General features: G+C 49.0%; 1 protein-coding gene across 1 annotated transcript in view; it reads left to right on the plus strand.

Annotated features, from left to right (window-relative positions):
• Positions 1 to 20,022, plus strand: part of PAX7 (paired box 7) — a 105,482-nt gene extending 85,460 nt beyond the window's left edge. The window contains exons 9-10 of the mRNA XM_027720587.2: positions 12,249 to 12,495; positions 16,191 to 20,022. Coding sequence (XP_027576388.1) covers positions 12,249 to 12,495; positions 16,191 to 16,306 — 363 coding nt within the window. The 3' untranslated portion in view covers positions 16,307 to 20,022. The remainder of the gene's footprint in view (positions 1 to 12,248; positions 12,496 to 16,190) is intronic.
• The last annotated feature ends 810 nt before the right edge of the window (positions 20,023 to 20,832 follow it).

The raw sequence follows: 20,832 nt of genomic DNA on the forward strand, positions 1-20,832 counted from the left end.
TGTATTTTCGTTACTGCTGGTTGTGTGTTCAAAGGTGGAAACTCAACATTTTCTATTCTCAGCTCTCCCTCTCTGTCATGTTTTTGTGGTGGCACTGAAACCAAGCTGATAAAACCGCCCCCACCTCAATAAAACTTCCTTGTATGTGCCAGGGAAAGGCCTATGGATACACCAAACCACCCTGTGGCACTAATGGTTTGAAGGTCTCGTTATTGTGCCTAACTTGTTACAAGGCTGGCTGGCTGGGGATCCCTGGCTTTGAGATGCTCAAATTCCTGCTCCCCAATAAACTTCTGCGCCAGCTCGAGTTTTAACCTTTATGGGGCTCATTTTTCCAGGCGTAAGGTGAGAGGTGGCAGCCCTGCTGTGCCTAATGCATTAAAGAAGGTCACAGAAATCTTTGAAAGAGGAAGAATATTGCAAAAATAAGTCAGATTTCTGCTTTTTCTGTAGGTCTGACCTTGCCCTGTTGCTTTGCTGGGGGTGTCAGAGGGCTCAGGGTGCTCAGCTCTCCCTGGTTCAAGGAGTTGCTCTCTGCTGGAGAAGCTCCTGACTCCCTTTTTACGTGTGTGTGGACAGGAGGTTTTCCTCTCCACATGATGACCAGGGGAGAATTAATCAGGTGGGGACTTTATGAATTAATCAGGTGGGGGCTTTATTCCCGCTGACCCAAAGGCACCCCCAAAGCTCAGGCTCCAGCTGGGATGTCCATTAACTGCACTTATCCTTCACCTTGCAGAGCTCCAGACTGTCTCCTGGTGGGGCAGGGGCAGGAGGAGACGGGACACGGAGATTTCCTGAGGATCTCTCAGGTGCCAACACTGACACTGGTGTGAATCCAGGGCAAGGCTTAGGGCAGGGAAAACCCAGGCAGGGCTCTTGTTTTGGGGGTCCAGCCTTTCTGCTTTGCCCATGGCTCAGCTCTGCACCCCTTCCCCATGGTCCCAAACTTCCCACCAAGGTGCCGGTTCCTCCCTGAGGAGGGGTGGAGAGGAGAGCTGTGCCCAGGGAGCTGATCTGGGCACTGAGTGCGGGAATACCGGGATGCAGCGGAGCAGGAGCCAGGAGATAACCAGGGATGTGTCATCGCTGCCGGCACTTAACGCGTTGTGAGATCTGGCAGCTTGTTTGCGGGGCCTAAACCGGCCTCTCCCGTCCCCTTCTTGTCACTGCCCAGTCCCTGCCACTGCCAATCTGTGTCCTAATCTCCATCAATTAACAGGAAACACTTTTGCTCCCCCTCCCCGGTGCAGACACCCACCCTGGAGCCCGGGATAAAGAGGGAAGAGCCCCCCCAGCCTCGACCCTCTCCCCCTTCACTTTGCACTAACTCAGCGCAACCAATTAGGCATCTGACACCCGTACGGGCTGACAAATTGTTTCTGTCATCTGCTTTCTGTCTTTCATTAAACGGGAGGCAGAGGGGGGGAATTGAGGATGGAGGGGGGCTGGGAGATGTGATCTCCCATGCTTAGCGAGGCCAGATACATTAATTACAAAACGGCCATTTGCAGCATGAAAATGCATTAATTAAATTTATGCAATCATTATCTTTAAATAGTCATATCTTTAAAATAATCAGCCCTTCCTGAGTCTTCCCTCTCCTCCACTAAGTAGTTCTAATCCCTTTTCCACCATTTATCTCTGGATCAGCAGTGGTTTGTGTGCTTTTAAATTTCTGTGTGCAGGAGATGCCTTAAAAACTCTGCTCCAGTAATGGGAGGGGGTGATACCTTCGCTCTTGCCCTTGGCACTGCAGCGAGGGGCACGACTCAGCAAGCTGGAGGATTTACCATTTTTTTGGAGGCTTTTGATCAAGATATTTTCATAAAATAGAGCTCATAGCTCAGTCAGGAGTTAAGGGGTTAATGAATAAAGTTCTTTGCTTGCATTTGTACAGGAGAGCAAAAGATGTGCTCTATCACATGTCCACTTAGGAAATGCATTGCCATTTTCCTTTGGAAAAGGTTTAATTTTAATGAGGCAGGACCCTTCCCTTTGACACAGACACAGCTTTGCCAGCAGACAGTTACCTTCCACCAGTGTATTTTTCCTTCATAAAAATCACTTAGTTCAAGGTAGTCAATGATGTTCAGAAGAAAAGCAAGGTTTTAAAAATAGCCATATTGCTACTCTGACGCTCAAAATCACTTCTCGGTGGCTTCATATTGTAATTCTAAAAGATCTTTTATTTTGGAGTAGCTACACACGTGGCCAAAATCAAATAGTGCCAGGCAAACAAAAAGAAGTGCAGTTAATGACGTGTTAGCCCAGGAGCTTCTGCTTTTATACTTTATTGTTCAAAGGCTTCCCCCATTTGTGATGACTACACAAATAATCACTGCAAACTTAGCAGACCCCAGGTACAGGGGAGCCAAAACACCCAGGGAAGAATTAATCTCATCCCCTGCTTAAGTAAGCACCTATAACACCACAGGAAAACTCCAGTCCAAATAGCTTTTAAAGAGCTGGAGGACTCAAAGAGGGATAGTGATCTAAACTCCAATCCTTTAGGGTTTTCTTATCACTTGTGGTTAAAGATTTTGTTCTGCTCTTTGTGTGCCTGCATCGTTTTTAATAAATCCTGTATGGTTTTTCCCCCTATCTGTAATTCCTAGTGGGGCAATGCCCAATTAGACTGGAACCAACACAGTGGTATTTGCATCCAAACCTTGGGTTGTGTTCAGAGTTATGAGTTTGGGATTAGGACCGGGTAGAATTTGAGGGTGGATTTGATGGGGAGGGAATCCTGCTGGATTTCTCCCATCTGAGGGGCAGAAAGGAGCTCTGGGATTGGAAAGGGAAGCAAACAGCAGCGTGTCCTGCACAGAAAGTTCCCTCAACAGTCTGAGTGTCCCCAGCCTCCTCTTGGAGAAGTGCATTATGGAATTATAAACTGATTGGATCCAGCACAGCAGGAACAGTGTAAAGGTGATTACAAACAATGAACACAAAGAGCTCGTTTGTCCCTGGACTGTCCCTGAGAATGGACATTTCTGGATAGAAGGGAAACACCTTGGAGCAACACAGGGAAAGAGGTGGCTGAGTTGGAATACCTGAACTGTGAGAATAACTGATTAATAACTCTGTGAGAGCCAGTGTTTTCAGCAAGGATCCCCACCTTCTTCTATTCTACTTTCTCTTCTTTGTTTGCACTGATGCCTCCACTCCAGTGGATTCTGCTCCTCGGTGGATGCAGCTCCATTACCCCTGATTTCTGAACCTGGGAGGTTCATGCTTGGCAAAAGCAAACAGCTCCCTGTGTTAAAACACAGCAGTGCTCCCTGGCAGTGGAGTTGGAAGAGAGAACATGTGGATATGCAGGGCTGGAAAAGGCATTTCCCTGGGTTCAGGGGCTGCAATTTTCCTGTAGGTGAGGGAAAAAGAGATCCTGACTTTAAAAATTCATCCTCAGAAGGTCCAAACTGACTCAAGGCGCTGCCAGACGGGATCAGGATGTGGCTTGTTCTTTCTTTTGAGTGAGCTGGAAAGAGAAACCCTCCCCTTAAAAAATGGGGGAGCTGGGAGAGCAAGGAAACGCGGAACTGGCAATGGGAAGCACTCGTGATTTTCCCTTTCTTCCATTCTTTTGCCAGCTCGAGTTATTAAGTGTGAGGTGTGAGCTTGGCCAGCCCTGCTGAATTTATCGGGGTTATTTCATCTCCCCACGACCTCTCCCATTTACGCCGGGAGCCCCGGAGGCCCCGGCTTTGCTTAACTGGTGTATCTTACATTGCAGTTAAGCTGGACCTTAACTGATTACAGCCCTTGATTGATCAGAGAGAGAGGGAGGGGAAGAGACAGAGGAGTCCTGGAGCAGAGCCGGGACTATCAGTGCACGGAGCAGCCTTGCCTGGGGCTGGGATGTGCGGGGATTCTTTGTAGTGCAGCTCCTTTCACATTTATAGAGGCTCCCCTCCACTCTCCAAAAAGAGAGAGAAAATCAGGCGCGGGGGGGCATGGAGAGGACTCAAAGGATCTCAGGAAATCTTGTTTGGAAGCAGTAAGTCAGCCCCAGCACTCCATTACCAGTGTCCGCGGGGGGCTGCGATAGAGAGCGAGCCCAGAGCAGCTCAGCTGAGAACGGGGGAGTCGGAACAGAGTGAGGGAGACAAGTGGAAAGGGAGGAGGGGAAGAGGAGACCTTTCTGTGAATTTTGGCTTGTCTTTGTTAGCCTCTGCTGCTGTGAGGCTGCTGAAGAGAGGAATAAAAGGAATTTCTAAAGCAGTTTTAATTTGCTGGGACCTGGTTGTGCTGCGGGGTCTCCTTTCCCTACCTTTCCTCACACCCCAGCCATAGATTTAGGGCTGATTTAGCACGAAACCTTGGATGTGTTTGTTAATTTCTTGCTATTTTGTATCTCTCTCCAAGCCCCAAAAACTTTTCATTCCCTGTCTGCCATCAGCAGGTCTGAGCTTACCCAGGAAGGCAGAAGACACAAGGCCAGCCCATTTCCCGACCCAAAACTAATCCGAGTGCTTCTGTTGATTTTGGAAATGCTTGGGGATTGGAAATGTTAGGAATTGCAGTTTTCCATGGTTGTACCTTCCTGCTTTTTCACCCAAGGTGACTTTGTGAGTTCCAAAACTCCACACACAAGATTCATATTCCTGCAGTTAATGCTGTGTGTGAAGTATTCCAGAGATGCTCCATATTTCAACAGAGGGATTTTCCCATGGAGACTTTCCTTTCTAATATATTCACTCAGTCTTCACAGAGAAATGTAGGATTAAATATATTAAAGAAGAGAGCAGCATCAGGGTGGAGTTTGCCTGTGGTGACTTTGCTGCACAGAAGTCAGGGGGATGGGGTGGCTCAATTTGCTGACCAGCACATTTGGGAAACATTGGCCTTCTTTTGGTTATTCTATATAAAATATCTTAGCAATTCCAATTTAATCAGGTAAAACCCTTCCTGCTTAGGTAACATCAGTCAAATAATGGTGCTGATGGTTGGTAAAGCACAAACTGGCCATTTTCAGGAGGGGGTTGCTCAGCAAGGCATGAAAATCAAAGCCCTTTGATAGTTTTGAGATGTCAAGGTGCTCATTTGCCTCTTTGCTTACGTTTCTCCTGTTTCTGGAAGGGAGGAGCCCACGTCTTCTGGTTTTCCTTGTTAGTGAAATTGATGCCTGTAGAACTGGGACCCCCTTTACCTCGACCACCCCACACTGGCACAGCATGGCTTTTGATTTCCTCTCTGGTTATCTGGCCTTTTCCACCTGCTCTTATCTCAGGGACAGCAGAGTTTGGTGCCCTAATGCCAGGGATAGTGGCTCCTGTTTCTAGATCAAGCAGCTTTTAACATAATTCCTGTTCACAGTGATTCCTCCACCCTTCCCCTCCAAATTCCACTTCTCCCACAGGATTTCTTAGAGCCCTTATTGGATCTATGGCCCCGTGGAGCTTCTGGTTCCCTTGTGGCATTTCCACTGTGGGAAGAGCCCCTTCCTCTTTCCCACATCCACACTCAAGCCATTTCTCTCACCCCTGTGGTTAAGACGTTCCCATTCTTTTGTATAGCTTAGAAACTTTTCTGTAGACCTTCTCCATAATTTGTACATCTCTACAGAAGCAGGGTGCCCAAAACAAGATGCAGTGCTCCAGGTGGAACCTCACCATAGCCCTGAACAATCAGGTAATAACTTCCCACCGCCTTTTTTCCCTGATCCCCCCCTCGTGCAGCCCCTGTTGCTCTGCTTTGCTGCAGCTCTTCATCACATCCCCAGCTCCATCCCACTCCCAGCATTCCCTGAGCCCTCTCCATCATCGGTGTGTGGCAACTTTTCATCCATCCAATGAAACAGGGTCGTTTTAGGACACGAGTGCTCATCTCCATTTCACCTGCTGTGTCCCAGACCCCTCCCCTGCGGCACTGGAACATCCTGCAGATGTTTGAAGTCACTGGAAGGCATTGATGATGTTTCTGGGTTTATTGTTTGCTGCCAAACTGCAACTGTTTGTGACCACTTTGAGGGGGTCTGGTTTGATCTGTCCCAGGGGAGTGTAGGGAATGAAAGGATTCAGGAACATTGCGTTCTATTCCCAGGTTTCCACTCTTTGCGTGGCCACCACACATTTTCCAAGGGACTGTGGAAGGTTAACGTAGGAAACAGAGACATTTCCTCTGTAGAGCAGCAGCCACACCAGCCCTGGAGTCTTTGCGTGGCAGGAAGGACTTGTGAGATGTGTGAACTCCATTGTTCTCCTTAGCATGTGCTCATGGATGGATTATAAAGACCTGGGCAGATGAGACAGTGGAGCATCAGGTTCCTTAAACTTTAATCCCCACAAAAACAAAGTAGAGATTTAAGTCACATCCTCATTTCTGGCAAAAATGAACCAGGGCTGTGCTTGAAGACAGGGATGTTGTCCTGAAAGGAGGGTGATGTGAATCACAGAATCATTAAGGTTGGAAAGGATCTCTAAGGTCATCAAGTTCAACCTTTGACCAAACACCACTAAACCATATCCTGAAGTGCCAGTTTGCTCCAAAATTTGGTTGGAAGCGATATTAGATGGAAGGGACTGCAATTGCCCATATCAGGCATTTTCTAGGTGCAGGAAGTGCACAGCACTGTCTGGATCCTTGGCCTGATTGCAACAGCAAATTTGATGGGTGCACTTACTGGTTTGGTTTGGAATACTGGGATACAACTCAGCTGGGTCTAGTGGTTTAGAAAATATTCAAAATTAATTGCTTGGTTTTGTGAGTGCAGTGTTAGTGATTGCTACATAAGTAATTTTAGTCCTACCTAGGGGCATATTTGCATATATTTATCCTCCTTTCAAGTGAAGATCTTTGGGGAAACTGTATTTATCTCCTCCTAACTCTTTCTTTGGCTTTCAGTAGTCTTACAGTCACCTCTTCATTTTGTTTCCATTTAATGTATGTATAGAATAATCGACTCTTCCTCTTCCCACCAAGTGAAAATGAATCCACAGAGATCAAAAAGCATCAATATGACGAAGGGATATTTCCCCCTTCTGCAAGGGAGGGGGAAAAGATTAGGTGAACAGGCTGCAAAAGAAAGATGGGAAAGATTAAGCTGGGTCCCCACCAAGTAGCTAAAACCAGTCTTGAAGGACAAGGCATGACTGACCTGGAGCAAAAGCTGAATCAGCCACAAATGACAGAGACCTCATGGAGGAACTCTGAAGGGATCATTAGCCTGGTCCATGTTGTGAGTAAATCCCTAAGATCCAGCACCTTTCCCATCACAGCCATCAGGCCTCTGGCAGACTTTCCATTCTGTTCTAACACCACAGAAGCTGAAACAAAGAGAGATTTCAGCCTCCAAACGCCCCTCACAACACAGAATGTCCCAGTGCTTTTGACCTGTTGTGACATCAGGTCATCCAAGTTACCACATTTCCAGCCTGTCCCAAAGACGGAGGATTTCTACCCATTCCTAGGAAAGCAGTACCACAGCCTCAGGAATACTAACCCCCTGCAGAACACCCTTCCTCTGGTTTTCCCTTGTTGTTTCCTGCCTGGTATCCAGTCTGAAATCCTTTGGGACCACCCGGCAGCTCCTCCGGAGTTGACGCCCTTCAGCGAGTTACGGGTCTTTCTGTCCTCCCTTTATTCAGGCTCAGCAGTTTCTAAACACAACATTTTCCTAAGGCAGCCTCTGATTTTGGATGCTTTGCACTGTGTCAAATTGAGTGTCCAGAAATGGAGACGCCACAGAATCAGGGGTCACTCTGGAAAATGCTGTTTGCAGGCACGTCCTGCCTCCCCATGGCTTTGTTTGCTGGAGTTTGATCTCCTCACAACACCTTCCTGGGCACGGGGCACTGCAGGATCACAGGGTGTGCATAGAAACCCTGTCAGGTCCAGGCCCCGATGTCTCCATCAGCTGGGGGTCTTAGCAAGCTGATAAGGCAGGGAAGAAAATTTAGGGACTCTGAGGATGCCCCAGAGAGGTCTGCTGGGGCAAGGTTTGGTCATGGAACTTCTCTGCTCCCTCCCAGGCGCTCTCAAACCCTTCTCTCTGTGTTATCACTCCCCATCACTTGTCTGCCCCTCGAGCCCCTCCTGCCCCCCCAACACACCCAACCATCCCCCCCAACCTAAAATCTGGAGCCTGATTGCACAGATGGAAGGTCCTAATTGCACTTCCCCTTCCAAAGCCGCCTTCGTTTATCATAAAGGGTGCACATTTCCCCTGCTACAGTTTCCACGGCCGGAGGCCCTGAGGGCCAGCTCAGAAATGGAGAGAATTAATTACATTTTTTTAACTCCCCTTCTTTTAAAGTATGGGAGAGAGTGATGAAACGTCCCGGGGGGGAGCAGGGGAGAGCTGCAGAGATGAGGGTGGGGAGGGAGGCGGCAGCAGGAGGTGAGAGGGGAGCTGATTCTTTCATTCAGGATGGTCTTTGTGCATTAACCTTGGCCTCCCCAACACATCGGGACCCCAACCCACTCTTCCCATGACAAATGACCTCTGGAAAGGGCAGAAATGAGGCTGAGGGCTCCTGGCACTGTGGCTGTTGCTGACTTAGCCCAAAGTGTGAGCCCATGTCACGCCTGTGACTGATCTGGGACAACAGCAAAGGGGAAGGTGATGGGGAAAGGGGGAGACAACTGATGAGAGGGAGGGGAAAGGCAAGGCTGTCAATCACAGTGATGGACAGGGAGCAGATTTCCCTCCAGATAAAACCTTACAGATGTGAAGAGTGTATTGATTTTTAGTTAGTGATGATAATGCACCAAGAAGTAATAAATTATAAGAAAGCAAGGTCAAAAAAAAAAAAGTAAAAGGACTTTGCATTCTTGAGGAGGGGATTTCTCCAGATGCCTCAGACTTTCCTCAGTTCAAAAGTTGCCTGGAAAATGAGTTTATTCAGCTGAAAGAAGAAGCCAGATAACGTGGGCCTGCCAGGGCTGGAGGGCTCGTGCAGGGTTATCTGTGCTGGGTGGCCACGTGGTGGAGAGGAAATAGAAATCTCTGGTTCACTCTTGTTATTCCTGACACCTTCATGTCCTGGGGTGGCCAAGATCAGATGCCACTCTCTGATAAACCTGAGCAAACAGAGTCTCAGGGGAGCTCGGCCCCTAGTTGCTCTAAGAGTGCCTGGAAAAGGCAAATCCTTCCCCTGAAGAGGAATCCAAAACTTTTGGGGCTCCTGGCCCAGCTGAGCCCCAGAGCCTCTGTCGGGTTTCATCTGCAGGTCCCAGTCCCCCACATCCACGAGAGCATCCACAGGGATGTGCATCCCCAGCCTCTCTTCGGCCTTGTATCCAGTCTGGAATCACCGTGAGGAAACACTCGTGCCCTTGTGTTTCACCCTGGATTTCCAGAGGGAAGCTCAGCCTGTCTTTTTCAGCAAGAGGTCTTGGGGTGGGATGAATTGTCCTTCAGAAGTGTCAGTCTCTCTGTGGAGGGATTCTGGAGGATTAGCAGAGACTGGAACTTCACATGACTAAGGTTAGTTGAGCTGAGTCCGAGCTGAAGTGACTTGCACAAGCCCTTGTGAGTCAGTAGCAGAGCTGGGATTAGAAATCAGTCCTGATTCTGACTGATTAAAGCCAATTACTTTTTTTAGCAGGATTTGTGCAAGTGTCTTCTCCGATCCCTGAATCTGAAGAGTATGAATCTGGGTTTCATTTACCAGCATTGCTTTACATCCCCCTTTCTTTTAGAAGGAAGTGTTAATGTGACTTCTGCTTGCTCCAAGAGCCTTTTATTTTCTCAGAGTAATATGAAGCAGCTGACTGACTCTTGGGGAGATGGCCAGGAGGGAGAGGACTAGAAACCCTCTGCTCTATGAGTGATTCCAGTTGCCCTTCATGTTACAGTGCACGAAATCTTTTCTGCACCTGCAGGGCTTGGCAGGGCAGGCAGCACATCCAGAGCCAAGCAGCACTTCCAGACCTGGACAGCTCAGGAATGGAAAGGAAAAACAGTCTGGCTTTGTGCTGCCTGAGCTGGAGCTTTCAAAAAACAACTCATAATTCATACATCTGTGGCTTTGTGCATGTTTATTGTTTTTAACATCAGATTCTGCTTGTGAATGAAAGCCAGTCCTGTCTGGTGGCTGCTGTGTGTGTGAGTGTCCTGGATGCCCACCAGGGCAGAGGTGTGACACCTCCAGCCCAGGTGATGCCAGAGCTCTGAGCTCTGCCTGCAGCCGCTGGGATCAGGGGATCTGTGGCTGAGCCAGATCAAAGTTCATGACCTGGCTTTAGTGGAAGGCTACAAATAACTTTGCAGCTGGAAAACCTACCTCCAGGCTGCACTTCCATGATTTCCCCACTGCATAAGCCCTGAGGCAGAGGGGTTTATGTTACATCCACCCAGGAAAGCATGACAGCCCTATTTGTGTATTAATCCACTGTCTTGCATATTTAAATGCAATTTCCTTTCTTCATCCCCCAGTCTTTGGGCTGTCGTGGGGCAGGGAGTTCCACGGGCACATTTTGGCAGAGTTAGGGCTAAACATCTTCATCCAGATACCTCGAGGCTTAATGGCTGTGATTAGCTGTGCCTGGAGGGACTGGAGAGCTGGAGGTATTTTAGGCCCTGTCTAACCCCATGGTGTAGAGACAGCTAAGCCAGTTTTAACTTTTGGAGACCAGCAGCAAACTCTAAGCTCAGTGCAGGCTGAAAGCCCAGGAGGAGGAGACGGTAAATGAACCCTGTCTGAGCTCTGTGCTGCTGCCACTGTGCTGCTTTTACTTACCTTGTTCTTGTTCAAAGCTCACTCCTGTGTCTCTGTTCCAACTGCAGACAAACCCCGTGGTCGGGGTTAGATTGATTTTCCAGGCTTTTTAATTAACCCCCTCCCACTGCCTCCTCCTCCATGGGGTTCCAGCCACCGCTGCTCCCGAATTCCCCTCCCAGACAAATGCCTGGGAAGGATCTCAGGCTGGACGAGCCTGGAGGTGGTTTTACATCAAGGGAAAGCATCTTTGCAGGACTCCTGAGTCCTTCCGGGGGGAGGAGAAGCTTTAGAAAGCAAAGGCCAGTGTGGAGCTGATCCTTCAGCATAAGCCCTCACTCTGGCAGGAAGGTGGGGGAGGAGGGATGGGGAAGGTGTCGGGGTGAGCAGGAAGGGGAGACTCTGCCCTCTCTATACAACCCTTCTTGTGTCCTTCCAGAGAATGTAGCCCCTGCACAATAGCTCACCAGGCCGCTGCTGGGGGATAAAGGGCTCATTTTACCACTTGCCAGGCTCCAAATATTTCCAATTTGCCACTTTAATTGATGTCAATAAGGTTATGCTAAATTCGGAGATTTTGAGCCGCTCGGCATCTGAGCGCCGGCCGGGCCCCCCGAGGGGACCGTCCCCTCTCCCCCCGCCCTTCCCCGGCCCGGGGATCAACCGAGAGGCATCGGGAGTTCCCTTCCTCCTGCAAACTCTTTACACTCCGAACTCAGCAGCCGCGGGGCGATTCTGCTGATTGCAGAAGGCAATTGCATTAAAGCCTGGCGGGATCAGGTCCCCGTGTGAAGGGCAGAGGCAGAGTCCTGCCCCGAGCTCGCCTGCAGGAACAAATCTGGCATTTTTGCTGCAAAAGAGGAAAAAAAATAGTTCATCTGTTTCGGGTCTCAAAGCAGGAAGATTGATTGTGTGCGAATTTAATTACCTTTTCAAACCAAGCACTGCACTGAAACGAGCTGGACCAGGACCTGTTATCATTTAACATTTGGGGGTAGAGAGAACTTTGACATTTCAGTCCCTAAAGCTGAACCTGCATCAAAGCCAGAAAGGGTTTGCATCTGGTTTGTTTAGGCATCTTGGCAAAGCAAGCCCTGCTCCAACTTCCCAAGAAAGGGGCTGTCTGCACTGTCCCTTTCGGAAAATATGGATTTTTGGTCCCTGTTTTACGTGTCTCCTCTTCCGTGCATAGGAAGGGAGGGGTGCCAGGTCCTGGCAGTTCCTGTCGAGCAGGTTTGTCCCAAGTTTATTCCATTCTCCAGTGCTCCTTGCACAGTAGATGCTGTGGCAGGGCAGCAAAAAAAACGACCAGAGATTGAGTGTGCTGTGAAGGAACTTCTCCATTTTCCATGTTAAGGGCTTTCAAATAAAATGTCAGGCACAGATGAGCCAGCTGTGGGGTCTGTCTGGCGTTATTTGGAGGGAGCAGACCTTCATTCTCCAGCCTGGCCAAACCTATTCTGATACAGTATTTTCTAGAGCACCATTAGATGTAGGTTTTTTCTCCCTGGTTTGCATGAAGGCAGCTGCACTCTCCCTTTCTCCTCCAGCCATGACATGTGGTCTCCTGTGTTTCTCCAGGTGATGAGCATCCTGAGCAATCCCAGCGGGGTCCCTCCCCAGCCCCAGGCAGACTTCTCCATTTCTCCCCTTCACGGTGGCCTGGACACCAGCAACTCCATCTCTGCCAGCTGCAGCCAGCGCAGTGACTCCATCAAGTCCGTGGACAGCCTCCCGACTTCCCAGTCCTACTGCCCTCCCACCTACAGCACCACCAGCTACAGCGTGGACCCGGTGGCTGGATACCAGTACGGACAGTACGGACAAAGTAAGTGCTCTGCTCACATTCCCCCTGCACGGGGAGCAGGAGAGGAGAGGGAAGGAGCACGAGAAGGTGTGGATATACCACACCATCTTATGTATTGGAAGGGATTCCTGTGGAAATCTGTCCATCTAGAGAGAAAAAGGGAGTTTATTCACCAGACATGGGTGGAGATTGCTCCTCACAGCCTCCCCAACACCTTTGCAGTCCAGTTCAAAAGTCCCAATTGAAATATTTTAGGTGAAACATTTCTATTATCAAAGGATGACTTCCAGCCCCCTCTTCTTCTCCATCTCCAATTCTCACTTCTCCAAAAGCCCTACAACATGTTCACCCTGCTCAGCGAAAGGAAATCCTGGATTTTGATGCCATCCCTTGGTGATGCTGAACACTGTGTGTCTCTTCCTCCTCTGCCCTCCCCAAAGCAAGGCTTGGGACCATGCTCAGAGGTTTTGCTACAAAACACGATAATCCAGTGCTTGTCAGCTGGGCTGGGATTCTGGGAGACCTGGAGTGAGGCTGGAATTGTAATCCTGAACCTAACCCTGAGAGCTGAAAGGCAGAGGGACCCTGGGAGGGTCTGTTCTGCTGCAGGATCCTGGGTCAGCCTGGCAAAGGGCTCACCTGTCGTGTTAAACCAATAATGAGTGTGCTGGTGTGAGACACTGAGCCATGGGGGGTTAAAGGTGCATCCTCTTCCTCCAGGAGTGCTCCTGCTTGCCCAGAGCTTGTCCTCAGTGACCTTTCCTTCCATTTGGCTGTGGCTTTTTATTCCCCTCTCCGTCACAGCCCTTTAATGTCTTTAACTTCTCCAGCTAAATGAGAACCGGCTGTGGCTGCAGACGGGATCAATAGCAGCTTCCCCACACCCCTCCTTTTTTTGTTTTTCAGGAGTTTGATCTGTGACCCCTTGACCTTCCCCTCGCTTCTGGATGTGAGGCTGGACACACGTGCTATTGATAAAAATCTTAAACAAATTCCAATACCATGTATTTCCAATAAAGATTCCCTTGGGCAAGACGTTAGTCACACCCATGTGTGTAAAAAATAAAATAAGGAGGACGAGCTATGTTTTCTGGGAGAGAGAGTCTAGCAAAGGAGGAGAAAAGAGAAAGAACGATTTGTCTTGGTTTGCTGCAGGAATTTTCACTTGGGCCTCTCCATATGCTGATGAAAATCTCCTCACACAGCTCTATTTATGTTTAATTTGCCCCTTTTTCCTTTTTTTCTCTCACTCTGTTTGTAATAATCTCTGCAAGGAAACAGTTTTCATTGGTAATTAGTCCTGTTAGAGCAATCACTTACATGAGGTTGACCTTGATATAACAACATTTTTCCTGTCTTTCTCAGTGCCTGTTGTATTTAGCAGCATGCTAATACATGATACTTCTAATTCCTCCTCCTTTTTAATTCCTCACTTCTTTTCAAATGCTGTTTAAATGCCCATCAGTGTGAAGTGACCTCCACAAGATCATTTATTTGTGTTCAGTTCAGATCATATGTTTTTTCCTTCTCTGACGCACCAAAAAAAGTATCAAATCTCTTTTTAGTGAACAGTGATATAATAAAAATGGGGGGTTGTTATGGTGGGGGCAGGCTCTGTGTAACAAGGGACAAAACCAGGGCTTGGAATTAAGAGCTCTATGGCTTTGTTAGGCTTCAGACCTGGCCTGCAGAGAATCTCTCTCTCCCCACTTCTCTCCTCCTTGTTCTCTGCTTTATAAACACAAACCCAGACACGCTTTCTCTTTCATATAAGCAAATAAACACCCAAAGTACTTTCAGTAAATTTATGGGTTTATTTTGGCTTTCGCCCTATTGAACCAACCAACTGTATCCTTGACTTCTGGCGTGGGATACCCTGGTGCCTTTGAACTCTTCCCATGGGCACTACCCACAGAAAGCAATATTTGGAGTTCAGTATTTTTTTTAGGATAGCATTGCCATCAAATTTCCAGTTTCTCCCTGACAGGAGAGTGGAGCCAGGTGGGAGTCAGTCTCTTCTCCCTGGTAACAAGCGACGGGACAAAAAAAAACCCAGTCTAAAATAGCACCAAGGGAGGTTTAGGTTGGATAGTAGGGAAAATTTCTTCATGGAAAGGGTTGTGAGGCACTGGCACAGGCTGCCCAGGGCAGTGGTGGAGTCACTGTTCCTGAGAGGATTTAAAAGACATGTAGGTGTGGCATTTGGGGCCATGGTTTAGTGGTGAACACAGCAGTGCTGGGTTAATGGTTGGACTCGATGGTCTTAGAGGGCTTTTCCAGCCTTAATGACTCAGTGATTCTCAGATTTTGCTCAGTACTGCTCAGGGCAGAATGACCAGCTCTGACCCCTCAGCTCTCTCCTTTCCCAAGCTCCCCATGGATTCACACGGAGCACAGGGGACAACAGGAACAGTCACAGCCACACTCTGTGTGAGGAGGGACATTCCTCTGCACCTGCAGCCTCTCAAGGACATCATTTAATGGGCTTACCTGAAACATCAGGGGACCAGGATGACAAGGTCTGGATGAGAGGCAGAACGTGGGCTCTAATCCTTTGGCCACCCCCCTTGTAGGCAGAGACACCCCAAGGCAACATTCCAGAGCCCGGTGTCCTAGGAGCACCAGTCCAGCTCCACTGGCCTGACTGCTGCTTTTGGGCTCTGTGCTCCCTCCTTGCAGCCCTGGATAGCTCATCCCATGCCAAGCCCACTCCCTTCCCTCTGGCACTTGCCCTGCCTGCGAGGAGCAGGGCTGCCAGATTAATGTGGTCCTGGCCATTCCCAGAGGCCGGAGCTGTGTTAATGATGCTGGTGATGGAACGCAGAAGCGTGAAAGGAATCCTAATAGATATGACAAGTCTAATAAGAATTTGTGTGTGGAAGGGACCTCCTCTGGGGCAGGAGGATGACAAGACGTTGATGGCTGAAATTTGTTTACTCATTGGCACCGATTGTGCATCTCCTGCCAGCTCCTTATTAATCTAATTTGAGACATTACAGTTAGGGAGAGGGAGAGACTTTGACTGAAGCTCAGCTAATGAGCAGTGTCACCATCCTGCCCCCATCCTCTTCCCCCTCAGACCAGGGGGCAGCCGGGTGAGCTGGGACATGCCATCGCCTCAGGAGCTGGGGCTGTTCCTCAGCCGGGGGGGGACAGGGAAAGCAGTTTCCCTTGGGAGGAGGGCAGGCCTAGGGCTCCCAGAGCTGAGTCAGCACCCAGAGGATGAGTCAGGTCCAAGCCCTGTCCAGGCTTAGTGTGCTTCCACTGAAATCTCTGGAATCATTTCCCCATTGAGAGCAGGAGCTGCTTTGTCAACAGGGAGCTGAGCCTGGAAGGTTTATCCCAAGCCTTCTGCTCAGGCTCATCTTCAGGCAGCTCCCTTGGAAACAGCATTTTCCATGGCAGAGGTAGAATTTTAGCTCTTTTCAGTGGCTTCAGAGAGAGGTTTGGGGGCCCACAGCAGCATAGGGCACTGCACACCCCTCAGTGTGCTGAACCCCTGCAGGGTCTGTCCTGCACATGTCTGTGGCAGGACCATCCTCTGTGTGATCTCCTTCAGGAGAGCAGCAGGACCCTCATGCCTGTGCCAACCACTGGGATGGGCCCCTCTTTGTGAGAGCCTGTTGGTTACACACCCTTCGGTGCTGAAAGCCACGGCCACTAAATGCTAATTTTGGGCCGTTTTCTCACCCTTCCTCTTCTCCCCTCCTCCTCAGCTGCTGTTGATTACCTGGCCAAGAACGTGAGTCTGTCGACGCAGCGCAGGATGAAGCTGGGAGAACATTCCGCCGTCCTGGGCCTCCTACCAGTAGAGACAGGTCAAGCTTATTGAAGAGTCCAACTGTGCCAACAACCTGCTCCAGCAACTTGGAACCACTGGAGAAAACACCACCAGCCTTCCAGAGATCTGCCTGTACCCAGACCCTACTCCTTCCCAATTCCCTTCCACCTCCACCATCTTGAGCTGCAAAGGAGACGGGAAAGAGCAGGAGGGCTCTCCAAGTATCCAGCTCCTCCAGAGCACTCCAGAGGCAGCTGTGGCCTCTGTGACCTGACTCCTCCTGTGGCCAGAGACAGTGGGTTGGGTACATTTATTAATCCCGAGTTCATGCCCTCCCTCTACTAAACTACCTGGCCATGGCATTTTGCCCACACTTAAGGACTTTCCATTGATCTAGGTAGTTGGCATAGTCAAAGCCAAATTGATTTTTTTTTCTTTTTCTGTAAAAAAAAGAGAAATGTTTCATTTTGTTTCCTTTTCTTTCCATTGCTGTAAATTTGGTGAATGTATAGGAAGGAATAACCAAGCTGATCATTAAGGGTGGTACAAATCAGGACCACAGAAGACCTATGGACCAAATATAAGAACTTGTTTAAAAACAAGAAGAACAAACCACAAAGACAAACAAACCCAGAAAAACATATATTAAAGTGACAGCAAATTTCCCCACCTCACTCTACCCTCCGTTCTCACGGGTGGCCTCCCAAAGCAGGGCCAGGTTGCTGCTAAGCAGGGGCAGGATGGAAATCCATCCAGCCTGGGAACTTTGGAAAATGTAAATGGCTGCATGAGGGCTGGAGATGATGGGCACAGGCATGAGCAACATTTACTTTTTCTTTTATGGACCAATTTAGAGCTGACTGTCACTGAAAGGACGTGGGCACCGGGAGCAGCAGGAGATGGGACAGCACAGAGGAAGGGCAGCAGATACACCCCAGAGCGCAGGAGCTGTTGCTCATCTGGTTGAGAAGGGTGAGGGCTGTTGGTGGCCCTTCCTTCTCTCAGCAGGAGAGGAGTTGGCCCTGAGAGCAAAGACAAGAGAGGGCAGAGTCAGAGGTGTTTGTGAGCTCAGTGTGCAAAGCCAGGGTCTTCTGCAGGGCTCACCTGAAAGGAGACGGTGCCTGGTCTGGAGGTGCTTTGCCACAGTCTCTCACTGAGGGATGGATGTGGCCTGGCCTGAGGTAAAAGGGACCTGAAGAGCCTTTCTAGCAGCAGCTTGGAAGGAAAGGTGCTCTCAGATGCAAGATTGCACCTCTTTGTACTGCAGGAAAATATTTACCTTCCCGAGACATTCCTTATCCTTTGGCTGCCAGGAGAAATGTTTGCCCCATCCCTCCTCCTGGCTCTTCCCACACCCATCTCATTCCGTGTACTCTTCTGTACAACTCAGTCTCTTGGTCCTTTCCCTCTGCTTTCCATTTTGGTGGTAGAGCCTCTCTCTTTCTTTCTCTCTCTCTAGGCCAGACCTTGTTCTGGATTTGTCACCCCACTCTTCTCCAGCAGTGAAAAACAGTGCTCTCACTTTTGTGTCACCTCATTGCACTGCTCAGATAAGCACAGTTTAAATAGTTTCCCTTTTGCATGTGGGGGTGGATGATCCTTGATGATTCTTAAGCATATATGTAATATTATGGATTTTTTCCCCTCACCTTCCTGTGTTGAGAGGATTCACTTGAAGACATTTGATGTGGAGAGGGCAAGGAAAGCTGCCCCAGGGATAAACACTGGGATGCACAGAATCTGTGCCACCAGGAGCTGGTGTGTGAAGTCCAGTGACAACAGGCAGTGTTTATGTCATCCATGGGCTGTTGGAGTTTATCATACACGTACTGTTTGATATTTCTAGGATAATGAATGTCTGCTTTCGGTCACTGGTGATAAAGAGGGACCACGAGGTGGGATGAGTCTGGCCTGGGTTGTTAAAGGAGACACTTTCCACTTGCTCTCTTTTCTGTTGCTGCTTCTTCCATTCTTCCCAAATAACCTCTTCTTGTTTTTGCAGCTGAAACAACATTTTTCTGGGGAACTATCCCCTGCCTTGCTCCAACATCATTTATCATGAACCACCAAGCCACTTCCCTTGAGCCATATGGAGAAGTACCTGTCCTGGCCAAAGCAGGGGTTGGTTTCTGATGTTGCCCAGCATCCTCTTGGAGCCACATATGGCTTCCATCAGCTTTGCTTTACGGCTCTGACAGAGCCAGCTCTACATTCCCAAAAGCATTTTCATACACCAACTTGGCCTCTCACATGGATATGTCTGCACAGGAGCCCTGTGAGAGGTGACATCTGCATCCTGAGGCTGATTCCTGTCCTTTATGCTCCACAAATCCCAATTCAGCTTCTGCTTGTCCAGCTGTATCACACACCAAGCTTCTCTCTAGTTGTGAAAAACATTCCTTGGATCACAAAGCTTTTGAAGCACTTGCATTCTTCATTCCCTTTCTCAGGGCAATCTGTGGCACTTACAGCTGCTTGAACAGGTGAGGCCAAAGGGACTGATTTCCTCCAGGTGACTGAGTAGCCAAAACTCCCTGGATGAGCTGTGTTACCTGAAGGACTCTCCCTGCTTCGCTCTAGTTTGAAATCTTGGAAAGCAACAAAAAACCCACTGGTTTATAGTGTTTACATGTTAGAGCTGATCCCTGTTGAATTCCAGTCCTGGCTTAAAAGCCGTTCCCAACAGTAACCTCCAGCCACACATGAAGTGGGGAATCAAGGGTGTCTCCATGATGGACACCAGTGAAGGTATCAGTGACTGAAGCACCTGCTTGAACTTGCTCCTGTGCCTCAGCTTCCTCCTGAGCCAACTGCTAAAACAACAGAGCCCACCATTTTCTTACATTGAACAGTATTTAAGAGGCCAAATGCTGATGATTCCCTCCCTGGGAGCACCTTCAAACCTCCATCCTCATTGCCACTGGAACATGGGGTTTGTAGCTGGTGATCTCTTGCCCTGTTACTGCCCCAGCCAGTTGTGATCCCTCGTCCCTTATACTGAAATTCCTGACCCAATGCATTCCTTGCTGCCTTCTGAACCAGAAGGAAAGTTCCAGTTTGTCATGAGAATTGCTTGTCCTGCTCTTATCTCCTCTGTTCCCTTACCCACCCTGCTGCGCACACACATCTCCAGGGATCCCTCGCCTGTGGACTGTCGGTCCTCGCCGCACGGGCTCGCGAGGAGGACTCGACCTGAGCTCAGCACCCAGTGCAGGACCCAGAAATCAAAACCGTTAAAAAGAGGGAGCACTGCAGAAACCTCTTTGCCAGTTACCTTCGCCAGAAAGTCCGTGGCCACCTGGGCACTGCTGTAAATAGGATTCTTAGAGGACTATGAAAACCCCCCATGCTTAGCACAAATAGCTCTTCTCTGACCTTTCCCTTGTGGTCGCACTTTGTACATTAGTTGGAAATTTGGTCATGTGCTGTATGTTTATAGAAAGTTGACATTTTTTTTATACTAAAAAACACAGTGAGTGCCGTGCTAGTTTAAAAAAAAAAAAAAGAAAAAAAAAAAGGAAAACCCCCCCAAAAAAGTAAAAAAAGGGGAAGGGGGATGAACTGTAGAAATTTGCCTATTGTGTGTTTTCAAAGTACATTCCAGAATCTTTGGGGTGGGATGGGTTTGATTTTGGGATTTTTTTTGTTTGTTTGTTTGTTTCTTTGTTTTAAGGTACGTTCATGTATGAAAGTCAAAGTATTTTTTTGTTTTGTTTCGTTTTGTTTTTTGGATTGCCAACCTCAGTTCTGCTGAAAAGAGACAAACTCAGGGGTGGGGTGGGACGGGAAAGGGGGACAGAACAGAGGGAGGTACCTTGAAGGTGAAACAAAACTGAGCATGGAAGAGTAGCAGTGGCAGTGCTGGACAGCAGGCATTCACTGGAGAGTTGGACTCGTGACCCCTGGGGGTCCCTTCCAAACCAGAATATTCTGTGATTCTGAAACTACATCAAACCAGACTCGAAATCAGACCCTGAAGAACACGTGGACGTGGCCGGTTGACACCGACCAAGTAGGGACTGAGCAGATACTCAACTCCTGGTGGCTCTGAGGGAACCCAAACATTGTTCTGCACCTCCTCCAAACAGCTCACTGAGCAAAGGGTCACACTCAGAGATGTTGTGTCAGCTCCACAGCTCTTCCCTGCCTGCAGACGAGCCCTGAAGGGACACGCTCTGGGGACATTCTCTCAGCTCCACAGCTCTTCCCTGCCTGCAGATGAGCCCTGCCATCCCTGGGGAAAGGAACAGTGCCAAGTGGGTTTCTCTGACCTCCCCACAGCCCTGCCTTCACCTCTCCCCACAGCGTGGATGTCGCATCACTGTGTCCAGCAGCTCAGCAGATTGGCTCCTGTCGCTCCGAGACTTTTTGTGTATTTAATGCTTCTAACCCGTCATCCCTTAACACCTCCATGTACCCACCTGGGGAATATCTACATAGCACTCTAGGGCATTCCTTATTCCTAGTAACTGCGGAGATGTCGCTTCTGTGTTTGCCTCATAGCCATTTGCTGGTGTGTGAGTGTGGGTGTGTGGGTGCCTGCGGGTGTGCGTGTGTATATATATAATCTCACCATA

This window comes from Pipra filicauda, unplaced genomic scaffold (genome assembly GCF_003945595.2).
Source record: "Pipra filicauda isolate LSUMZ 115617 unplaced genomic scaffold, ASM394559v2 scaffold388_size762695_pilon, whole genome shotgun sequence".
Classification (NCBI taxonomy): Eukaryota; Metazoa; Chordata; class Aves; order Passeriformes; family Pipridae; genus Pipra; species Pipra filicauda.